Source organism: Xylocopa sonorina, chromosome 10 (genome assembly GCF_050948175.1).
Source record: "Xylocopa sonorina isolate GNS202 chromosome 10, iyXylSono1_principal, whole genome shotgun sequence".
NCBI lineage: Eukaryota > Metazoa > Arthropoda > Insecta > Hymenoptera > Apidae > Xylocopa > Xylocopa sonorina.
This window is the reverse complement of record NC_135202.1, coordinates 10,692,817-10,716,216: the sequence shown is the minus strand read 5'-3', so window position 1 is coordinate 10,716,216 and position 23,400 is coordinate 10,692,817. Positions and strand designations below refer to the sequence as shown.

The window sequence follows — 23,400 nt, the reverse complement described above, 5'->3', positions numbered from 1 at the left end:
ATTCCTTGTTGCACCTTGAGGCTCGAAAGTTTCACGTTCTACCGGCAAAATTCGAGATCTGAGCTGGTACCTGTAGCCGTCACGGCTAACTTGTTCGACAACTGGCTAACGGATAGGCGTTTCACTTCCGTACAATAAGGGGCGATAAATCATTAATAAATATCTGAATAAATAAAGAATCGTTATTTCGTGGTTAGTTATATTCCACTCCCATGTTATCGCGTCGATTACGTCGCGTTCCTCTACTATCCGCGTGGTCTAAGTACGTTCACGCGTCAATCTGTTCTGCGTTTGTATCTGAATTGAATGATTGCGGGGAGAACAATAACGCTTGATTCGATCAACTAACCATTCCCTGTTGCTTCCTTTGATTCTCGTCCGTCCGATGAGTCCCGACTAATTTCACCGATCGCGTGCGATCGAGAAAGATACGACTGGTCATCAAATTACGTGGTAGAAGACCACGGCCAGAAGCATGTACCCTAAATTCGCGACGATCGCCTGCCCAGCGCTGACGATGGTGGACGTCGAATCACCGTGATGCTCGTGATCGGTCTGACGATGTTCCTCGCGGCTCGTTACGGTATCGTTCGCCCGTGAATCCGTGACGTGGACGTGTCCCTCGTGCGGGGACCTCCTCGATCTGCCAACAGCGGTTAGCTTGGTGTTCTTCGTCAGCCGCGTTTCGGGCAGAGACAACTCGGTCGACGGAAGTCGACGTTTCTCCAGCTGAGAGTAACCGCGAGGTTGAATCTCCCCTGGAATCGGGGGCGGTAGCTCTCCCTTGAATCTTCCAAATTGCGGCGTTCTGCTGAGCACGTCCGAGGACAGCTTGCTCTTCGAGTGCTCCTCGATACCGGAAATGGACCTGGCCAGGCTGGAGTCCTTCAATCTCTTCCCATCGAAGGTGATCAACACCTCGCTCGACGGCGAGGGTGGATCGTTCGAGCTAGGCGGCAGATAATAAGCATTTACCCTGTCCGCAGCCATTTCCATGTCGTCCACCTCGCGAGCCTTCGCGTTTGCGCTCTTCCTCTTCGATTTCTTGATCGTCTCGACCGTCGGAACCGGTGGCGACGGTATGAAGACCGGCTCGAAGTTGTCGATCGGCCTGCGACTGGGCGCTTCTTCGACTCGAGCGTCCTCCTCTTCTTGCTCGATGTTCACGTCCGAGGATCTACTCTCGGCTATCCCCGTGGACATCTCGAGGTTCTTGATGATCGGCTTGAAGCCACTCTCGATCACTATGGAGTCAGGATTGAATCCCGTGTTTCTAGCCGGTTTCATGGGGGTGACGAACGCGTTGGGGATGTCCAAGTTGGACACTTTCGCCTCGAGCTTGGTCCGCTGTTTCGTATCGACTTTCTTCAGCTTCGATATCTGAGGGCTGTCGCCGGTCGGCGCGAGTTTCTCCGCCGTTCTCCTACCGTAAGTAGAAACGGACGGTCTGTAGACGGCCTTTTTACGTTCGATGAAGACCGGTCTCGAGGGCAGGGGAATGGTCGGCTGGGGCATCGGGTGGGCGGTCTGCAACATCGGACGACGCGTCAACACCGGTCTCTTGATGATCATCAGCTGGTTCCTCGGGTCCTGCTGATGATGGTAATGGTGCGGAGGAGGCGGTTGGTGATAGAGGTGGTGGTAATTGTTGGCGTAATGATGAGGCACCGGCCTGGGATATAGGATCTGCGGGCTGGTGGCGGTCGGATAGGTGTATTTCGGCCCGTGGCTCATTGGTCGCGGATTATCTGGAACGAGGTTAGACAATTGCTGGTTAGAGGCCTGTCGAAGTATCTCTTGCTCGATCGCTGTCATCTGCTGTCGGTTGGGATAGGCGGGCGTCAGCTTGGTCGTGGCTCCCATCGATTGTTCGCGATAGATCGGCGGCGCTAGTTGATGCAGGTGATGTTGGTAATGATGATGATGATGATGATGGTTATTGCGATGCTGCTGCTGCAGATCCTCGTCGAGGTGCGCGTGATACGTTTCCTTCACGCGTACCTCGTGACGATGGGGCGCAACGACGATGTCTGGCATGCTGTACGAAGGTCTCGGTTGGTACTGCTCTTCGTACTGCGGCGGTAGCGGCGGTGGCGGCGGTGGCGATGATTTCAAGCGCATGTAATCGTTGTTATTAGCGGTCGTTAGTAGCTGGGTGTATGACGTGCTTAGCTTGCCGGGGTTAGTCGGTGGGTAATAAGAATACCGAAGCCCACCATGTTCACCATGAGGATGATGAAGATGCTGCTGGAGGAACTCCGCTGTTGGCGTTACCTTGCTCGACTCGCGTATGCTAGGGCTGCTATCGAGATCCACTGGAGCTCGTTGGTTGTGCGGATTGACGTAGACCTCGTAGTTCTCGCTGCCGGCAGCCTCGTCCAGGTCGCAGCTGTCGTGAACGTTTATCTTCCAGCCCAGATAGCGATGCGTGAAACACTGGACGATTGGAGGATAATCATGAGCTCATTGTGTACACTCTCTTCTCGTCTGCCATCTCAGAGTCTCGAATCTTACCTGATAGTACACGGTGTCCGGTGTGTTCTTATCCGGGGTCCATTGGACGAAACCTGGCTCGCCAGTGTCGCACTTCAGGGTCAACGTGCGCTGATACGCGCCGAACGACGAGAAATCGTCCGCGGGGGGTAGGTTCTGATCGGGTTCCCAGTTGCACAGCCGGCCGACACCCGTTGGTCGATACACCCCGCGTTGCCGATGGGCGCCAGCGAATATTTTCACCTTCTGCTCGGCAAAAATTACACCTTCGCGTACCGAGCTGCTCACTGAACCGTCGATTTCTTGAGAACGATCTAAGAGAACGTCGGCTTACCGCTTTTTCCTCGGGTGTCTTGTGCTGGTATCCACCGATGGGGTCGTCGGTTATGTAGAACGGATGGTAACGAGCTGGGGTGTCCGGATTTTCTCCACCTTCCACCACGAACGTGTAGTTCCTGCCACGCACGACGTTGATTTCCGGAATCAGAAGACCGTTTATGTACCACGATATTCCCCAACCAACGTGACCTACAAAAAATGAAATCGACTAGGAGATGTTCTCTCTGAATCGAAAGGCTCGCTTCTTCGTACCAGTAATAGCTGGGTATCCATGCTTTCCTCCGGTGGGTCCCATCTGAGCGTACAGCACTCCGTCTTCGGGTTCGTTGCATTGAATCGGTGGGATATCCCAGACGTCAGATTGGGGCGCGGGCGCAGGGGTAGCCGGCGGGTTGGTATGCTGAGGCGGTCTCGTGATTAACGTTTGCTGCTTTACATTTTCAGACTTATTTTATATCAGCATTCACTTACTTCATCGCGAGTCATCGCGAAAGAGAAAACGTACGAAATTCGTTACAAGTTGTTTGACAAGGATCGGAATTGCCGGATGAAATACCTGAGAGGTGCCCTCGTCGTCGTTGTCGACGAGCAACTGTGCGTGCTCGTGATCCGGGACGGGACAATTCCAAACCGGTGGTCTACCGAAATCGATGAAGCGGTCGGTTTTCAGATAGCTCGAGTGAAAGCTGACCTCTTGCCTCTCGTTCAGCGGTCCGATGGCCCAGATGATCGCCTGCGAGCCGTTCGTCAGGATTTCGAGGTCCAGCTCGTCGCTCGCCCTCAGCGGCCTCTGATAGGTGACAATGCTGTACCCGTCCACCAGCGCGGCGTTCAACAATTGGATGGAGTTGGTGTTCTCCTGCAAACCGTGGTACCAGATCGTGTAAAATCCTATCGTTCGACATTGGAAGGATATAAACGATTTTTGAAACAAGCATCGAAGTTGACCGACCAGTATGCGATTATCCGGGCAGCTGCCGTGTCTGCCGGAACACTGAGACTTGGCGTCCAGGAAGTAATCCTCTGCGCGGCCTTCGAGCGTTTCCTTGTCGACCCAGGCGACTGCCACGTCCCCGCCAACCATCATGCTTCTATTTGGATTCGCGGATAGTCCGAACGCCATGTATTCTCTTTGGGCTAGCGACAATAAAAGAGTTTCGTTTAATTCTGGGCTTTGCATTTGAGATGAATCGATCTTTGAGTCGTTGTTCCGTGCGAAAGGAATAAGGTTCGTCGAAGGGTGCGAACGAGGCGCCCGATGTGTGGCACTATGTATCGTATATTATGCGTCGAACGGAACCGACGTGCCACTAGCATTATTAATTAAAAGTTGGGCTTAAGTTCACGGCCCTTTCGATAAACGCGACAGAAGTTTCGCCCTTTTGTGAGCGGGTGCATGCGGACAGCTCGGAAATCCGTGTACTCACCAAGTTTTGCAACGAGTTGGGCGACTATGCTGTCTCCGGCCACGGCCCATCGCACCTCAAAAGCCAGCCTGTCCTCCAAAACTTCGCAGTTCAGTTTCGACTGAAATCAAACGAGAACAGCGTTCACCATCGTTCGCGAAACAGAGGGGCTACCTCGGAGCGCGTCGATCGTCGACGGAGTCGAGGCGATGGCGGACGAGGTAAGGCAAGGAACTCGTCGTGGATGTGATGAAAGTAATCCGTTTATTCGCATCAATCTCAATAGTAGAAACGTACAAAAAAAGAAAAGAGGTCGATGGCAGAAGATAATGTCGACGGTGCGTGTAAAATGCGTACAATCTAAGTCTGGTAATAGCGGTACATAATAATCGGGATGCACGAAGCGTCTACGCTTAAAACGAAAGTGAACTGGCCTAGGTCGGAACGGGATTTCCGCAGCTTTCTACGTTTCCAAGCGACAAGTACCTCCTCTTGGTCCGCGAAGGTAAGAACAATTAACCCCGCTTGTATCACAGTCGAGAATGGCTCGCTCTTCGTCTATTTCACGCAATGAAACACGCAACTCGCTTCGCCTCTCGCCCCTCTGCTTCTCTTACGATCGCATCCTAAACCAACCGAAAGTACTATCGGACAGTACGATACGCAAACCTTAAAACCAATCGCTCGCAACCCTCTCCATTTAAAAGAGAATTCGAGAGGCAGAGGGTTGCGTCAGTACTCCTCGCTGCAGCCAAGCAACCTTTTGACCCGACTTGCAATCAACCAACGCTGAACCAAAATCAACGCACGAGAAAGGTCTTCGAAGGCTTCGATTATCCGTCGAGTTAATCCTCGACTACGAACGGGTCCAACGAAAACCGTAATGGCGCTTGGAAACGTTTCGTATGGACGTGTGTGTGTGTGTGTGTGTGTGCAAGGGTGTTCTGCGAAGGCGTGCACGTCTATGTACGATCGGACGTGGGCGTGAAACCGATGTCCGTGGATTCCCGGTGGATACAGTCCAATAGAGAGCCGGCTCGCTGTGTTAAATAAATAAAGCGAAAGTCGTGGCCGTCGTCGCGCGGCCCCGCGAACACCGCGGCTGGTGTCGCCGCAGCTGCGCCACCGGAAACGGGACGCGTCCCACGGCTTAGGGCGAAACTTTCGCTAATTTATCGAAACGCGAGTTTGACCGAGTTCCGGCCTGATTTACGACGGGTTTACCGCGCGTCCGCGAATAAATCGCTCGCGATTCTTTCGTCGTCTCGTGTGGGTGAATCGATCCTATCGATCGGAGCTTTGCCAAGTAAACGATTAATGGATCCAAGGGTGGGGAGGGGGCGGCGAGGACAGCTTGAGGATTCCTGCTGCGGACTCCCGTCGCGGATCATCCCTTAACACGCTGGAGACCGTAAATTTCTTTTTACCCATGGTCGCACGGTAAGATCGGCTCGCGAACGCCGTTGCATACGAGCCTTGCCTACCAACAGGGTGCGATCTGAACCGATTAATAAAAGTCCGGCAGAAGGGATCTCCGAGCTGTCCGAGGGCAGCGTGCGTCCTCCTTGTCTCTGTCAATAACGAGCGAACGAGTCTAGCCGTCTGTCGGCCTGGAACCGCAACTGTCTCGCGTACGAGTTCGCCTGCGGATCGTCCGCTCGCTGGAATTGTTCCTGGTACGTGTCGTCCAGATTGGACTGGGCCTGGGTATAAGAGGCAGGCTGGAGCCGGTGGAGCTGCTGCGCGAGTGGTTCCTGGGCCTGCGTGCTCTTTGGTATTCGATAGTCGATCGCCTGGATTACTTGGACCTGGTCGTCCCGACGGAGGATCGGTCGGTAGGTGGTCGCGCGTTGCCGTTGCTGCGTGTGCAACGAGCTGACGAAGGAGGGAGAGGGGGACGTCGGCGACGACGAGGCGGAAGACTCGTACTGATTCTGTCCCTGCCCTCCGCGGTGCACGTTCTGCAACACAAGGACAGAGACAGGGTGTTATGCGTTGGGCCTTGCGGGCGGACGGATCGAGGCCTGGGGGGCAGCTGTTCGAGGAGGCTCGCGGAGGGGTGGCAGATCCGGCGACGTACATCCGCTCGAATATTGACAGAGACAAATCCGGCCGTGGACTGTTCCCTTCGCGAATTACTCGTTCGTTTCCGCGCGATCGACCGTCGGGGGTTGACGAGACCCACGCACGAACGAGGACGAGACCGCTCCTGGATCGATGCTGCGGTCGACGGAATTTTTCTCGATCCAAGAGGGCGGAAAATTCAGTTGCGAACAGGTAGAGATCATCGTCGTGGTGTTGCGAAACGCTCGTACGTAATCGGCTGGCGAGATGTCGGCGGAATATGAAAGCACGCGCGAACGTGACGGAAGAGCGTCGAGTCGGCTAAGGACGATACAAATCGATCGGGAACGGGTCAAAGTTTGCGCGAATCCCTTTCCATCCACCGGTTCGAACGTGATTGCCATGGAGATTCCGTGCAATGCCTTCGAGCGAGGAGGATCGAGTGGACCGGCCAATGAGTGGAGAGGGTGTTATCGTGTACGTCTCGATGAACGCGTATCGTAACGCGATCTCGTCGTTATAACGTTAATAAAGGAGGGGGCAGGCGATCGAGCAGATGTCGCTCGATCGGTTAAAAGATCGAGCCTGGCGTCCCTACGAGAAGCCCTTCCGGCTTACCTGCGGCGAGACTCCGAGCATCTTCAAGGACGGCGGCACGTTGAGAGCCTGAGGAACCTGTATGTGGCCGAAGTCGACGGTGAACGCCTCGCACCAGACGCCGAAATGGCCGATCTGGTGGATCGTCAGATCCCCTGGTAACGTCAGCACGATGGTCTTGTGATCGTATCGACGCAGAGGCCGCGTGGACCCGTTCTCGTCGGGCACGCGGACACCTTGCGGCGACGGCGACGGTCCAGCTCCCACCCAGAATTTAGCGTCTGCAAGAAACGAAGTCGCGGAAGTTTGGAGGCGCGTTCAGGGGCGGAAAATGTCCGGGGAACTCACCAGGCGCCTCGCCATCGTAGCTGAAGCCAGGTATCAGAAGAGTCTGGGCGTCGACGGCGACGATCGGCTCCGAGCTGACCCCGTGCACTCCGCTCAGCGCTGACAATTTTTGCGGTTTCGGGTAATCGAATCCTCGCGGTATCCTGACGTCCCCAAAGTTCACCTGGAAAGCGTGGGTTCGATAGCGGAAAGGTTAATAGGCCGCGACCTTTCCCTACGCGGTATCAGGGAAAAAGTCGCGTGGGTTAATCCTTCTATGCCTTCGCTCTTAATTAACCGAGGCGTCCATTGGCATTCGAACGACAATTTTTATCCCTCTCCGATCGAATGGATTTTTCATACTATTGATTCGTTGAACTTTCGAACGCACAATGAGAACGCGAGTGTCGTACCCACAGAGCGTGGAATTGACAAGGTTCGCGAATCGCGCGGCAAACAGATCCCGTTTGATCGTTTCCCAACCCCGCACGGGAGTAATGGAAACGCGAGCGGTTCGTGATCGGGTTTATCATTCCGGTGTTGCGCGCACGGTATCCGTTGCGAGTCGTGGAATAAATTCTCGTTGGCGATATCGATGACGTAAATTGACGATCTGCGTGGTCTGTCGCGGCTAATCCGTGCCGTGAGTCGAGTGTGTTCGGTAGGAGCTTGACTTCCGTTTAAACGCGCGCCAGAACCTCTGACGTTACGATCTCATCCCCCTGTTTCAACCCCTTCTGTGCCCCGACAAAACCGTAGTCGCGAGTACGATCGACGCAAGCATTTCGCGTCGAGCGTCGTGGGAAACCAGCGTTGACTCGCGATGAATACTCGCGTAATCGAGGATCTCGTTGTTACGAAAGGAGGCGGCGTGGAGATTTTTTTTAATTGATATCTCATTCCACGCGGTGCGATCGACTACGGCGGGGTGTCGTTCGCGTACATGGCCCGGAGCCAGTCGCCGGCGATTACTTTCTATCCGTTGGCCGTGGAGGCACACACGCGTGGCAACAAACTACGAGCGTGAAAGTTGCACGGCGAGGAAACGATACCGGTTTTCTGCGCCGCGTGTAAGTGGAATCGAATCGGCGGCGAAGGTCACGAGCGCGATACTGTTCGTTACTCACCGAGAATTCGTCGCACCACACGGAGAACCACTTGATGTTGCCCAGCGACTTGCCATCGGGCAACGTCAGCGTGATACTCTTCCTCCGGTACCGTTTCAGCGTCTCCGTTCTGCGGTGAACCAAACACACGCGCGTTCATCGAGATCACTCCTATTTCTATCATAATTCGCGCGCGTACGCACGTGTCTGTACCTTAGAGATTATCAAGAAACAGTGTTTAACATTCGAATGGTTGGGTTGGGTCAGGTTCTGCGTGCAACTTTGATTTCTTGCTCTTATCGATTTTTAACTCCTTCGAATCTGATTTATCCGACAGCAGAATGTTATCTTAACGTAATGGAACTGCGCAGTAAAAAGTTTCATCCACTAACAACCAGAGATATAATTTTGAATCTCTTAAGTACAGACGCATACATGACGGAGAATTAAAAAGGCATTACGAAAGAGAAAGAGAGAGAGAGTGAGGAAGGGAAAAAGTACTCACGATCCACGCTCATCGCGGAGCCTGATCCCGTTTCCATTCGGGCTCTTAGAAGTACCGACGTAAAAGTAGGCAGCTGAAAGGAGATAATTATAATTACACCCCCCGGTGATTGCAGCGAGTTATTTGCTAATTACTCGATTCCAGGCACTCGGTCGATCATCCGGCCGAGCCAGCAATTACGACGATATTTTGCTTTCGCTAATTTCTCGATCGTTTGACACTTCACCGACGCGCGCGTGCATAGAGGAGCGACCTTCGAGCCGCTCGGCGAACGCTTTCGATTTTATTCGACGTGCTGGAAAGTGAGAGTACCGTACGAGTCGACTTGTTGAGTTGTCGAGTTCGCTTTACATACGACTCGTCGAATCTTTCATTTTAAAAGGAGAATCGACAGACAATCGACGAGGGAGGAAGCGAGAGAAACAAGGGTGAACTCGAGGGTGGAGAACGTTCACCGGTTTCTCCCTCGCGTGCGAGGGAAACGGCAGGTATTCGCGTCGCGATGGAACAGTGGTCAGAGACGAAGATATCTCGAAGCGATTAGCCGCGGCTCGCGAAATGTCAGGAGTCGTATTCTTTCGCCGACGGGTGATCGACGGGGCGCCCTGAAATGGGAAAGTTCCCGCGGGTTCTTGTACGAACTTGGCGCCTCGCCGTCGTACGTGAAGTCCTTGATGAACAGAGTTCGCCCGTCCACCGCGTAAACTTCCCCGCTGACGCCGTGATGAAGTTCCGACAGCTTGCCAATGAGCTTCCCGTAATAAGCCGCGCTGCATACATCTGCGAACACAATCGAGTTTAATTAATCATCGTAGATCGATCGTTGGCTGGACGTTCGGAAAAATCGGTTTTATCGAACGACGCAAGAAATATTCCTTTGTGACTGTCCTCTCGAACGATTGATTAATCAATCGAGTAACCCTGCTGCGAACGAAACCAATCGAGCAAACTGTAGGTAAGCGAATCCAGAGATTCGGTTGGTCGCGATCGATGGTCGACGTAGGACGGTCGATGCGTGACCAAGGATCGATCTCACCGGTACCAACGAGGTGGACGATCGTATCGCGGGATACTACCGAAGCGAGTTCCTCGGATGCTTGCTGGTACGCGGCATGTGTAAGGGATCGTGTCGCACGGGATCACGGAATGTCAGTTATCCCGTGTTCGGATCTGGTCGCGTCCAACGTGCTCCGGGCAATTTGCCGGTCCTGGGTCGCCGCGCGGACGTCTAAAATACCACGACGTCGAAAGATCGATCGTTTTCGCCGCCTCCGCTCGAACGGACGCGTTACGTTCCCTTGGGGGGGAGGGTTAACAGGAACTCTCTGGTCCATCCCGTTCGAACGCGAACGAGCTGGCCGCAAAGAAGCGCGAAAAGTTTCCGCCAAGCTCGAGGAGAATGGCTGCGGCCCGTGAGAGGAAATCAGGGTTAGCGTGGACTCGCATAAATATGCGCGCGGAACGTCGAACGTCAAGGCCAATCCCAACCGTGGCACGGATCGTTCGTTAGATGGTAACGAATCGATGGAACCGGTCTCTAAACCCTTTGATCGAGCTGCGTACCGTTACGGCTGTCCCTATCTCTCTCTCTCTCTCTTTCTCTTTCTCTTTCCCTATCTCTATCGCGTAACGGCGGACAGGATATCGTCCATCCCGGCGAGATTGACGCGCGCACGGGCATAAATTCTGGTACGGCTGGGACGGGATCGAAAACACGGGAAAAATCCCGGGCGAACGATCCGGAGGAAAATTAGATACGTCTCGTGGAATGATCCGTGTGCGACGTTTCGCGGTGCCGTTAACTGTCGCTGGTAATCTAGCGTAACGTATGGGAGACGGAGGAGCGGTCGGCTACGTGCCACTTTGTTCCACCGGCTGGTATTTCATAATTAGAGAAAAATGCGTCGTTACGACGAGAGGATCCTTCTCGAGCGGCGTTCCGCGCATTTGAATAAACGCGGCGCGCTCGGACGCCATATTGGTACCCGCGAACGGTATCCCCTTACACGCCGCGTTCGCGAGACCAGGCTTTGAAATCCCGATTTTTCCTTGGTTACACGCTCCGTATATTCGAACACGCGGAATCCAGTCGTACGCGATTCCAACGCGGACGACGCGCGACGTTACGGAGCGTTGAACAGCGTCCTCTCTATCGGCGACAGCGATGGGTACGAGGTGTCGCGCTTCCGCGTTCTCCACCGTGCTTTTAAATTTCCCCTACGCCAGGTCAGGTGAAAATGCACGCGTCAGGTGGATCGTTGAATACGCGTCGATCGAGCCGGTCGACCCGTCGAACACGCGTAACGAGAACCAAGCGGATTGCTCCGTGGAGAACGCGGCTCTAATCAACCCGCTGATTGATCGATGGCTCTTTCCATTGCTCCATGGTCTTGCCCTTAAATATTTGCATCTGTATGCGGTCACAAGCGTTTCCTGCCTCTTGTTACAAGCCTGCCGTTCGAACCGCTCGCAGTGGATAACGTATTGCTACGTCGATCACGCTATTCTCGCGATAACGAACGACGTTGCGGCATCCGCGTCGCGTCGTCTCGCCGGGCGCATTGTTACGAGGAACTGCAACGATGAATGCCGGGCTGGCGCTTTAAACTAGTTCGAGAGAGCGCGAATAAGCATGACAAAGTAGAAGTTGAACGCTAAACGAGCGGATAATCTGTATTCGTAAGTCGAGATGGTAAACGTGGGATAACAGCAATTAATTGGAAGTTAGTCGCGATCCTTCGTGAGCGTTGACGAGGAAGACGGAAGTAAGGTCGAGGTCTGGACTCCACTGTCGCCGTTTCGAATGGATCAATCTCACTGTTCCGCGAGTTTTTGAATCGACTCTAAACTGGTATCTCTCGGAAGCATCTAACGGGACGCTGAAGATATTCGCGTTGAAACGTAGACTCGCGTCGACGGTGGGTTCTCCCACGAAAAAAATCGAAACACGACGTAAAAAGGTTCCACGCATCGAAATATTCAGTACCCGAGGAAGACCTCGATCGCGATTGCGACTTTAACGGTTACAATTTTCGAAGGACCACGCGAATTACCGATTAATCAACCCCTTCGTTCCATTTTTCCTCGGCTGCGAGCGGTGAAACGTATCGGCCTGTTACGCGCGCGCAGTGTAACCCGGTCGGCCCCGAATCCAGGGCGTAGTCGCGCAGACTTCGATATCAATCGCTAATGAGAAGCCGAAGCGTCAAAGCAGCGTCGGTTTCGAGGCTCGAGAGGATGCATTACGTCGTTCCGACCGCGGGCCATTAGTGCGTAATTATTGTCGCGGTAACGACAATGCGGGCCGTGATTAAATTATTACGAGCGCGGTGCCGCGATCCTCCGAGGTCGTGGAAACGGTGAATAACCAGGGGAGGGGGCACGGTCGCGAAGGAAGAAAACGGGGTAAAAGGAGAACCGTAAAATCGCCACGGATCGATCGAAGCGGGAAACGCACCGCGTAATACGCGTGTCAAATAGACTCCAGAGCCGATGGATTTGGGTCAACGAGGCTGGTCTCAGATGATGGAAGTCGTAGCGGGGCCGTGGAAAACGGTGGGAACGAGTTGGAAAACGGACGGTGGATACATATCGGACCTTTGACATTTTCATACGAAAGAGAAAGCAGGAGGCGGACAAGCGTAATTGCGCTGGCTCTGCATAACGCTGAGGCTAATTTCGCAACGGCGCCGGTGGATTCCGGTGGAGTTCGCGGCAATCGGGAGAAAGAAACGGGGCTGATTTGGAAACGAAATCTCGCGACAGTCCACCGGGCGCGCTTTCAATGCGAGTATCAAGTTCTGCGTTTCTCTGCGCGCGGTAATCCTATCGTCGCCGAGGAATCGGGACGCGACCGGTCCCCATAAATCCTATTTGCCTCGCTCTACACAGCTGAGATTATACAAGCGTCAGCTTCTCTCTCCCTTTCCTACTATTTTTTTCTTTTTTCATTTCCACGCGTTTCAACTATCAGCCACGTCGGCGACGCCTGGGTCTCGGGTGTCGCCTCGACGAGAAGAAGTCGAGGACGCGTAGGTTGGGTGTCGCAGACTTTTTTCGTGGCTAGGCGGAGATTTGCCATCGAGATCCTCGCCTTCTTTAGCCGAGGGCTAGTCTCTACGTGGCTTGTCCACTCTGTTTACGTGGGCGCCGATTAAGGCACGCGAATGGCGGCCACTGGAGCCGCGAACAAACGAGAACAGTAATTATCTAAACGCTCGCCTGATTAGGCGCTCGATCAGGATATCTGTCGACGAAGTCTCGAAGGTTCGCGAAACCGTACAACGCGAGAGCGTCGCGAAAATCGTGGAACGAACGCGGCGAATCGAATCGCCGGTGGACGGTCACCAATTTTCGCGCGGATTCCTTCCGGACAGGATGCTCGAGAGAGCCGAGGAAGCTCGCGTGCTCGTATATTTCGTTCTCTTTCGCCTCTCGGGCGATCGCCGGAGGAAAAGCGTGGAACGCGAAAGTCACGCAGCCGCCGCGAAACAGACCGGCAAATCGAGATGCTCTGACGTCCGCCGCGCGAGTCCTGCGCGTAATCCGCTCGGCGTTAATTAGCTACGAGGATCGCCACGCGAAGAATCCTCGTTCTGGTCCAGTTAGAAATCTTTCTCGCGCGTCGATCGATATTCCCAGCGAATTTCTCCGCGCACGACACCCGTCGCCTTGATCCCGTTCCAGCAGCGCGACGGAGAAACTTCCGATTGCGATCTCCCGTCGAGAGACGCGCGCGTGCAATCGACGGTGTCAAAGGCGCAACGACGCGAGCAACGTGCCGAACGGAAGCTCCCAAGTCGGAGGGCGCGTTACGGCCACCGACTTCGCGATTTTCCGTCTCCCCACGGAGGGGGTGCGACTCTGTTTGTTACGCTGTCCCCGCGAAACTTTGGTAATAACGTGTCACGGCGCTCGCAGCTTGGAATACGGTCGCGAGTACGGCGAACGCGAATGGTATTCCTCCTCCGTTGGCTGAGCCGCGGGCTGACTTTCGTGTACCGCCGCTCTCTGTGGTACGACAGTCACTCGGACGCGGACGGAATTCGATAAAATTCGAGAATCTGAACGGGTCGATCATACGCTCGTGTGGACTCACGTGTCGCCAAGAGAAGATAAACCGCTGCGACTAGACCAATGGCGGAGAGCCGCGTCGAGGACGATGTGGGTGATTGTGTCGTCATGGCGTCTTCGTGGTTACTGCCGTCGAAAGTGGCCGTCGTGGATCCAAGTAGCTTTGTCGATCCCACTACGATCACCGGCTCGCCTTGCTTCACCGTCAGAGTCTCTCTTTCTCTCTCTCTCTCTCTCTCTCTCTCTCTCTCTCCTCCTCTCCTCTCCTCGCCTCGCGAACCCTCTCGCCCATTTGCTCCGTTTGCTCCTTTGAATCCGTCATTTTGCCTCGCGTTTTCCCCCCGTCGGGGCCTCCCTTTCTTTCTTAGACCGGTGGTCCACGGTCCTTCGTGCACACACGCGATCCCCTCTGGACCGAGCCTCTGGAAGGGAGGCGGCGAAAGAGAGCCTTCCCTTTCCTTTGTTTTCCTCGCTGGTGGTATCCTTGACGGTTCGAATGATCCTCCGCGAAGATGAGACGCGTATCCTTGGGGAACGGACGGTGTAAATTGAACGCGGTCAACGAAACGGCCGAGCTTTTGTCCCATCCGGTCACCCTTCGTCTCGCGGTGTCCTCGCTCGGGATTGCGTTTCGCCGCGTGGCACGCGACACCGCGGCGACACGGAGAACAAGAGGAACGCGGTTCCAGATTACGTCGCAGAATCGCGACCGCGATCTGGCCTAGATGCAGCCGCGGATAGAGCGTGGAAACAATAGCCGACAGGCAAAGGTACACGGGTTTATCCTGGTGCGATAAGGGCGAGTCCGGGACCGCCTGGACGGTGGTGGTACCGTTTCGCTTCCGGGGCACGCGCGGTTATTCGCTTCGCGGATTCCTCTCGATCCTTTGATATCGAAAATATGAACTCGCAGGTACGTGACGGGTTTCTTTGAGCAGCCGCCGAGACGAGAATTGAAGCTCGCCCTCTGTAATCTCCTTTACTCGCTGGAGCAGCTGTTGTTCTCCGGATGACTCGAGGTGGAGAACGAAGCGCGTCGAGTTCGAGTAATTGGATGTTGACGGTGTCGCGTCACCGAGCATCAGCTCGGAGGATCGTAAGGGGGAAATAAAGTCGGATGGACGAGCCGCGCGATCCTCTCGTGGGTGAGTTGTTCGTTAAGACGAGTGGAAGGGTAGCCATTGACACGTGTACCATTTACTCAGGACACTCTGTTCGTTCTCCTGTTCGTGTCTCCTGTGGACAGCGTCCAGATGATCGCAGGACGGACGCCAGAAGTCGTCGAGGAAATTCGTACCGCTAATTTGCAACCGCCAAGAGGCGCGTAAGCTGATTCTAACGGCGACTCGACGCTTCATTGTTCTCCAACTTCGCATGTCGTTCACCGGGACGCGCGTGAAAAAACTTTCACGCGCCGCTCGTTAATCGCGCGACGAATTTCAATTCCCCGTCGTTCGAATTTAAAACGCGTGCCCGCTGAAAGAGTCGCAGAGGAAACAGCGAGGAAAGAAAGCGGGAGGACAAAGGGGCCGCCGCGGATCGAACGATACGTAGGACGCGATTACACGCGTCACTTGCTCATTGTCCCTGGCAACAATAGGCTGGTTACATCGGCCACGGGACGCCTTGGGAGAGCGCGAGATAATGGGCTGCACGTGCCGTCCAGGATTCCTTCTTGCTCGTCCGCGAGCACCCTGGTCCCCGTCTCCTTCTCACCCCCGCGCTGCGATTATACTTAATCTCGCCGACGTCGCGGCTAATAATTACGGAATAATTACGGGAACGGAACCAGTTCGGGAAAGAAGTCGTTAAGGGACCGCGTAACTGGTGATTACGCGAATTTCCAAGCCTTGCGCCGCGACGATTTCGAACGTGGAAGAAGGAGGCAACAATAATAACGGAGGTTGGGAGTCAAGTTCAGCCAGCTTTCTTCGCCTGGACAACGAGCGTCGATCGACGAGTCGTGCTCGCGAGGAAATCGATTTCGAGGCGACGCGATCTCTTTGTTGGAAAGCTTTTGTTGCGCGTACGCGCCCGCCGCTCGTCGAATCGGGCAGATTTCGTGGCATTCTTTCATGGCTGGACTGGTATGCGGGCCGGTTGTATTCCTACAGAAACCAAGAGGTTTCTGTTCAACCTAGAAACCGCGTTCCGCGCCCGGTCGACGAGCGGAGAAAAGATCGGCCGGTATAATTAGAAACGATTGCTACTCACGCACAGATCTCGCCTGACTCGTCTACTTTTTTTCCAAACCGCTCGCGTTCACCTCGAACGATAAGTCGCCTCGTTATCCGCGAGCTGGTTTAATTACTCTCTCGAAGAGAGGCTCGACTCCAAGGATCCGCTCGATGAAAAAGGCTCGTCTCGTTCGAGAACAATTCGACTCGAGCGTGTAAACGGCCGATCGTTGGCTGCTCGATCGAATCCTCGTTTGGGAGCGAACAGCGTACACGTCGAAAGTGAAATCAGCATTGCGGAAAGAGCGTTGCGCGCGTAACGTGTAATTGAAGACGCCAAGTAGGGTTACGCTACCTGTTTTCACGGTTTCATGGAAGTCTTAGCAACGCTCGAACACGGTTTTTCTCAGCTACTACGAGCGAACGTATCGGCGTACTCCATCGAGAAATTTGTCTGACAATCTGGTCCCCTTTCACGACGAAACGAAGCTGCGACGATGGTTTTTAACGAGTGCACCTTTGTTCGAATGGCAATGGATTGATAATCGTGGAGCTGCAATTGGAATGGGCGCCCGCGTTTCACTTGCACTTGGCGATGCTTATCGGAGGAGCCCAAACGAGCTCGACCGACGAATTAACGAGAGAAAATTGTTTTGACCGGTTCAACAATTCCCACCCACTTTTTCTTCCACATTCGATCCAGTTCGATACGGCCATTCCCTTTTCCATTTACGGACGAAATTGATTTTCTAATTTAGCCGGCGCATCGCGGGAAAACGGAACGAAAACAAGAACGCGCGTCTCGCGGCACACTTCTATCGCGCGGTTCTCCAGCGTTCTCCAAGAGAGCGATGGAAACGTGGCTCGCTTTCTTGCGAAGAAATCGCCGATTCGATGAAAGTTCTCGTGGTTCGAGGATCGCGGAATCTTGGTACCATTGCTTTTATTCGCGCGAGGAACGTTTCTAAATTTCTTCAACCCCCAAAACAGAAACCACCCCGGTTACAGGCAACTATAACGATAAAAACCGCGTAGAAATGATCTCTACTCTTAACCAAGGGGAGCTCGAGAGCCTAAATTTGCCGCATTTCGAGGGACAAAAGATTCGACGAGCCCTCTCCTTATTACGTAACCCCTTCCGCGTTTCATCCCCGCGGTTAATTGCGCCGCGCTAACGTTATTACGCATTCCGTGTTCACGAGCACCGCGACGCATAATGGGAAAGTGGTCGGAGGCAGAGGCGGAGGGACGCTCGACCGTAAATGGGAGACTTTCTCTGCCGGAGAAGAGGCACTGGTGAACGTAGCGCAGGGTCAAAGTCTGCCTTGGTACGCGACACGATCCTCCGCTCTTAGATCTCGTAGAAAAACATGGCGAGAGCCGAACGTTCCAAAAACCAGGGCCCAAGTATTGCAAGGGGCGTCGTATTCAGCTGGTGCACAGTCGCGGCTGATCGATAACGGGTTAAAGTCGCTTAAAGCGGGTCTCTGCTATGGAAAGATCCAGGTATCCCAGTTTCGGGATAGTTTCAAGTTTTAGTGGCGTCCCTTCGCCCATCTCACGGAGATTGCGACGCACCAGCGGGACCAGCGGGGAGAGCGACCCTTTGGCCCGAGGACCCAGCCAAGTTAACCTAACCTAATTAAACTTTCGCGTCCCCCCTCCACCGTTGTCTCGTACCTCTCTTCTTTCCCCTTTTTTTTTCTTCCGTAACACCGCGCAGGATTCCTGTATCTATTCTAATCTATCTGCAAGGCGCCACGACAGCTCCCACGATGCACCTATCATCGATCCACATTGCATATGGACCCCTTTCCCGGCCGTTCGACAAAGGTCCGCGCGGAACGCGCTCGCGTGCCGCTAACGGGCGTTCAACCGTTTGATTATCACGAACGTGGCCTGTCGCGTTGCATAAAAGACGCTTAAGTATGCATAGAATCAGCCGCACGGAACGATAACACGGCGTAGCCGCGAAGTAATGGGAAAGATTATTTATGGATTGCGATATCTCTATATATCTCTCTAGCTGAATTACGACGATCTCTCGGAAAGTTCCCGTGTACCGTCGCGAGGAGACGCGACTTCCTGACACAGATTTCGCCTGGAAAATCCATGAATTTTAATTGTTCGTGAATTGCGAAAAAAAAAGTGGAGAAAGAATAAAAAAAAAACAAAACGAAGCGAGGGCGACGCGGCGAAACAAGCGGAGAGCGAAAGGTCGCGATCGTTCGCCAACCGACTCGGACCTTGCGGTCGCCGTTCTTATCCGCGTGATAAATAGCCAGGCAGATTAACTGACTCGTGAAGAATGGCAATTAAAAATCCGCCGGCGTTTTCCAAAGCGATTCAAAGCGCGAACGCCCCCGTCGGATGGAAAGGGTCTCAGCGACGATTACCGCGCTACGTATGGTTAATCGTAACGGGCGGCTGCTGTATAATCGAGTGTTTATCGCTGGATCGTTTCCTCGCCAGGACAATGGAGGCGAAGCGCGGTTTTTAAGACCGGTTGCGTCTCCGGCCGCTCGCGCGGGCAATTTGAGAGAAACAGAGTGGAAAATGTTGAGCAGGTCGTCTCCGTGGCGTTGCAAAAACGACTCGTTCTTACGTAACCCTTCCCCGGCTGAGGCGATGAGAAAGGATGAACGTGAGAACGCGCGTTCTTAAATTTATTTTTTTCATTTCGCTTCGCGAGCGCAACTGCGTTCCTATTACCAGAAACCTGGAAGGAGGGTACAACGTCCACGCAAACGGTCAGCGAATTTTTAACGGACCCGTGGAAATCCTGCGAACGACTCGACGGCGCTGATACGCTCGCGAATGGAATTAAGTAGGCTCGATTTATTGGCTCAGGAGAGCTGACACGCGATTTGACTTGCAACGAGACGGCTCGAAGTGGCGGCGCAAACATAATTATAATTTATCTGTCGACACTTTATCCAGCGAGCGATACTCTCTTCCCTCTCGAAGGTGTTCAGCATGTCGATCGTTCATTAATCGCGGCTCGTTTTTCCACTTGGGAGAGCCGAAGAAACGACGCGGTTCGCACGAGAGGCGAACGCGCGGAAGATCTACCCGGTGGCCACCGTTGATATTTAATACTTTCACTCGAACTCCTTGACCCGTGCAGAGTTGCGCGTGGACTCGCGTGCAACCGGTCTACGTACGCACGGTCGCGATCGCATGCACGAGTTGCGCGCAGGAAACGCGCCGCTACCAATTAAACGCCGGCTCGTTTCCGGTTCTGCGAGGAGATGGCTGATCAGGTTCGAGACGAGCGCTTTTTACGCGCTACGATAAACTTTCTCCGCGAAATTTCACTCGAAACCAACGGATTGTGGACCTCTCATCACCGAAATGGACGATCGTACGTGTCGCTTGACTAATTAAACACTCGTTTGCTCGATTAACCGCGAACGATTGCTCTTGAATGCGAGCATCACGCTGGCCGATGCACGCGGAGATGATTGATGCCGCGTCGTTCGCGTTGGCTCGCGCAATTCTGTTCGAAACGAAGAAACGGATCTCGAGGAACGATCCTCGTCCTTGTTGTCGATCGATCTACATTCCAGCGGCGATTTCGAAGCAAACTGATGGACAGTGAATTTTCACGAGTACCTCGAAAGAATTACTCGAGGGAATACTGTACGCAAGAGTATAAAAGGAGGACGAGAATAATTCGCGGATCATAGTTCCTTCCGGGTACCACAAAAATTCGCTACCATTTTTAGAGCCGGACGCGACACCGTGCATTCGAATAAGAACTCGCCGCTGCATAACGCAGCCAAAGTACAGTTCACTGGTCCCGAGTGTACGTTAATAAACCATTTTACCGCTGGTTCGCTCGTGGAAGTAACTCGTTTTACGATTCCCCGGGCCGTCTTAATTACGCGCGACTCCTCGCGGACGAAGCGCTGGTAACCGAAGGCCTCCGCTGCTCCGGATCCACCGAATCAAGGTTACCCGCACGGTCGAGCGGTCGCACCGTGCAATTTCGCCGCGATAATAGTAAAATTACGACCAGCCGATACAATTTACCGTTCCTACTCACTCGGCTGTTCTCCACGGGAGCCAGAAAAGTGTTCGCGGTTGGAGAACCCGGCCGGTCGAGCGTCGTCGTCCCCGTTCCCTCCCGTGGATGGTGAAAACCACGACCCGCTCGATCCCGCGTCGCGAAGGAAAAATCCACTTTCTTCCGCGTTTAACCGTTTTACGCAGAACGGACTGGCGTTCCTTTAATTAACCGCCGTTCGGATCAACGAGAGACGGAAATGAAATCACCGGTGCCTCAAAGGGATCTGGGAGGTAACAGGAAATTGCAGTAAATACGTGCGGTAGTTACGGTTTTGTTTACGGAATAATACGGCTGGCCGGTATTATAGGAAATGACCGACAATTTTCTAATATCGTCTGCAGACTAGTTTGCCCGGTGAATACGCGGTCTTTTCTACTTGATTGCACCGCGGTGCGTTCGAAACGTTTCGACGCGAGGCCGTCGACGTTCCGACGAACGGTGTTATTGTCCGGAAAGTGGAGCGTCCGATGGCTAACTTGGAGCTGGTAAACGGACTCGACGACGCTTGTAACAGTTGATGGGCGAGCGGAAGACTCCAGGGAAGCTCCGTTGGCGACGGCCTCGGGTGACTTCTGTCGAGGATGCGTCCTTGGATCGTTGAGATCGTTCGAGGATCGAGCGGCTCGCCTTCGATCCAGCTCCGCTCGATCGTGTCGCGGGGACTGTGAAAAGTCGGTGGAGGTGAGTTTACGCGGCTCGTTTCGTTCCTGCTCTACTAAGTGCACGGAATCCTCCGCGGTTCGCCCGTGGAATCGCACGCTACGCGAGTTACGGCAACGCTCGCGGTGTACTCGCGCCAAGTGGAAGGAAAGTCGACACGGGAGCACCCTCGATAGGGTGGGATGGACGTTTCTTGTAGAATCAGGCGTCCATCGTCAGTCGTCCTCGACGGCTGTCGGATTTTCATTGTACGACGACGGATTGGCGAACGACTTTGGTATCGGCTGCGCTCTCGTAGCTGTTCCTTCGTTCATGATGGAATTCTCGAGGTAAAAACTCGACGATCGCGTTCAAAGAGGGGTATCGTTCGCGATTGTGTCCCGCGGACGGGGAGAATAGGGTTTGACGGCAATTTGAGTAATTACGCCGACCCAGTTGACGGGGGAATTCTCCTAACCCAGTTCCCGCGGAACGCGCGTTACAAAAGTGGCGAACCGTTCGCCAGTGCCGCCGAATTTCGCAAGGTCTTCGTACGCGTTGCGGTTGGAGAACGAAAGGCGGCGCGAACTTGTTTGTCGCCGATTAAACGCAATTAGCGTCCTTCCCCCGCGAAAGGAGGGAAAAAGAGTCGCTCGCGGGACGCTACGCGTCCGTTTCGAATCTGATATTCTACGCGTCGCGTGTCGCTGTTACGATAGCGTTGTAACAGCGACGGAATAATTCGATCCTACGTTCCACTGGTCCTGTTCTGCTGGCAAATTACTCCGGTAAATTGATGAGTGAATAAATTCAATTCCGACCGTGGCGGTGGCCACCGGTCGTTTAGATAAAATTATCGATCGACGTCGAATCGGCGTTTCGGTTTTTATTAGAATTAGCCGCAGCGAGGGCTTAACGAAGGGTTTAATTGGTACAAAATCGTGATTCAATCGTGGTCGTGGTACCGGACGAAGCTATCCACTTATGCAGTTTTGCGCCACGCCGTTTTGGTGGCTTTCGAGCGCCCTTATCAGTTTAGTATCGTAGCAGTATCGATTCAGTGCACCGTGGTTTCGATGGCGGTGAGTTTTGAGGTGATTAAAATTATCTCAAAGTTCTACACTGTTCAACAGATTCTAATTTTATTGGATGATTAGGATGTTGAATAATTTAGTAAGTCATTCCCCCCGTCTGGAATTGGAAGAATCTGAAACTTGTTTACCTCAAATTCGCGAATGGGACGCTATTTTCGAAGAAACGGTAAAATAAGAATACCTCCCGTCGCGTCATTGTCCGAAAAATCAGGATCGAGAATCCGATCGTTCCGCGAACTCGTTGCGCGTCCGGTCGGGTAAAAGTCGCGAGAGGCCTGCGCGCACGATTAAACCCATTAGCGATTAATTATAGAACGCAAGAAGAGGATCGATAGCATCGAGTAAGTTAGCAATATTAACATCTGCGGCCGATCGAAACGAACGATCGTGATTTACGACGGAAAACAACCGGGGATTACAGAGTCTGACGGCATCGCGGATCAGATCGGATCGCAAGGGACATCGCGGCGACGATCGTTAATACCTGACTCGCTTCCACAACGACTGACCGCCGTCGTGGACAACTTCACCAGATACGATCCGCGAAAATCGCCCACCGACTCGTACAAAAGCCACAACTAAAAGTTTCGCAGCCAGGGCTCGCGAGATCATAAATCGAGAGTTAAGGCTCGATCGCAGGCGAAAGTCGCGCTGTCTATTCATCTGTTCGTCTGTCTGCGTCTAGACACGGGTCCATCGGGTCGCTCGAGACTCTGGACTCGAAAATAATTCCCAAAGAGAACCAAAAGAAGCTCGCGCCGAGAGCAAGTTTCGTTCTCCGCCTCGCGGGACCGTGTAAGCCATAATTCAAGTCTGTCCGGTTGGAGGTCGCGATCTTTGAAGCGTCGAAGGTCTCCCCGTATCCCACGAAGAGGAACGACGTGGAATTTTCTGTCCGGATCATCGTGCAGCCGTGTATAATGGGCGTCTAGACCGTTCGAGCTCGACATCCTCGCAAAAGAGGAACGAAGCGTCATTGTAGAACCTATTGAACAGTCGAATCGAGGATCGCTGTATTATAAAGTCGCTCGGGGCGAAAGAGAAATGGCGCGCGACTCGACGAGTGGGTAGAAATTTCGCGGGACAGCGAAAGTTCGATCAAAACAAAATCGTGGCCGTAGGAAAGTACGTACGTCGCGCGGTTACTTTCTCCCTTCGATCATCGATCGGCAATGGCGTCGGCTGTTGGCTCGGACGCGGATTTAATACGCGCGATGGGAACGCGAGAAGTCGCCCCGAGCGATGTTACTCGCGAGACGTACGACCGATTCGGTCCTGGTTGCCGCCGAGATTCCATTCTCGGATGCCCCGGCATCCTCTCGCGGAGATGAGGGTACCTCGAGAATGGCTTCCATGTCGTAACGCGCCGTCTAAAGGCACGTACGCGCGCCTACTTTATATAGTAAATCGCGGCGGTTGCAGCGTTATATCACTGCCGCCGCGGCTAACGATTATTTAATGGATTCGGTAACCAGCGCGGAGCCAAAGTAACCGGTGGAACTCGATGT

At 53.7% G+C, this 23,400-nt stretch overlaps 2 protein-coding genes across 2 annotated transcripts in view; both read right to left on the bottom strand.

Annotated features, from left to right (window-relative positions):
- LOC143428512 (homeodomain-only protein) overlaps window positions 1-23,400 on the bottom strand; it is a 123,659-nt gene that overhangs the window by 74,126 nt on the left and 26,133 nt on the right. The gene's annotated exons all lie outside the window — the stretch shown is intronic.
- Skeletor (DM13 and DOMON_DOH domain-containing protein skeletor) lies at window positions 108-14,272 on the bottom strand. The gene is made up of 14 exons (XM_076902456.1): window positions 14,154-14,272; window positions 13,936-14,119; window positions 9,480-9,617; window positions 8,838-8,910; window positions 8,354-8,462; window positions 7,248-7,410; window positions 6,921-7,180; window positions 4,260-4,359; window positions 3,785-3,969; window positions 3,389-3,691; window positions 3,085-3,259; window positions 2,828-3,021; window positions 2,515-2,739; window positions 108-2,436 (listed from the first exon to the last, which is right to left on the bottom strand). The coding sequence occupies exons 2-14, from the start codon at window positions 14,018-14,020 to the stop codon at window positions 442-444; spliced, it is 4,005 nt and encodes a 1,334-aa protein (XP_076758571.1). The 5' UTR covers window positions 14,021-14,119; window positions 14,154-14,272; the 3' UTR covers window positions 108-441.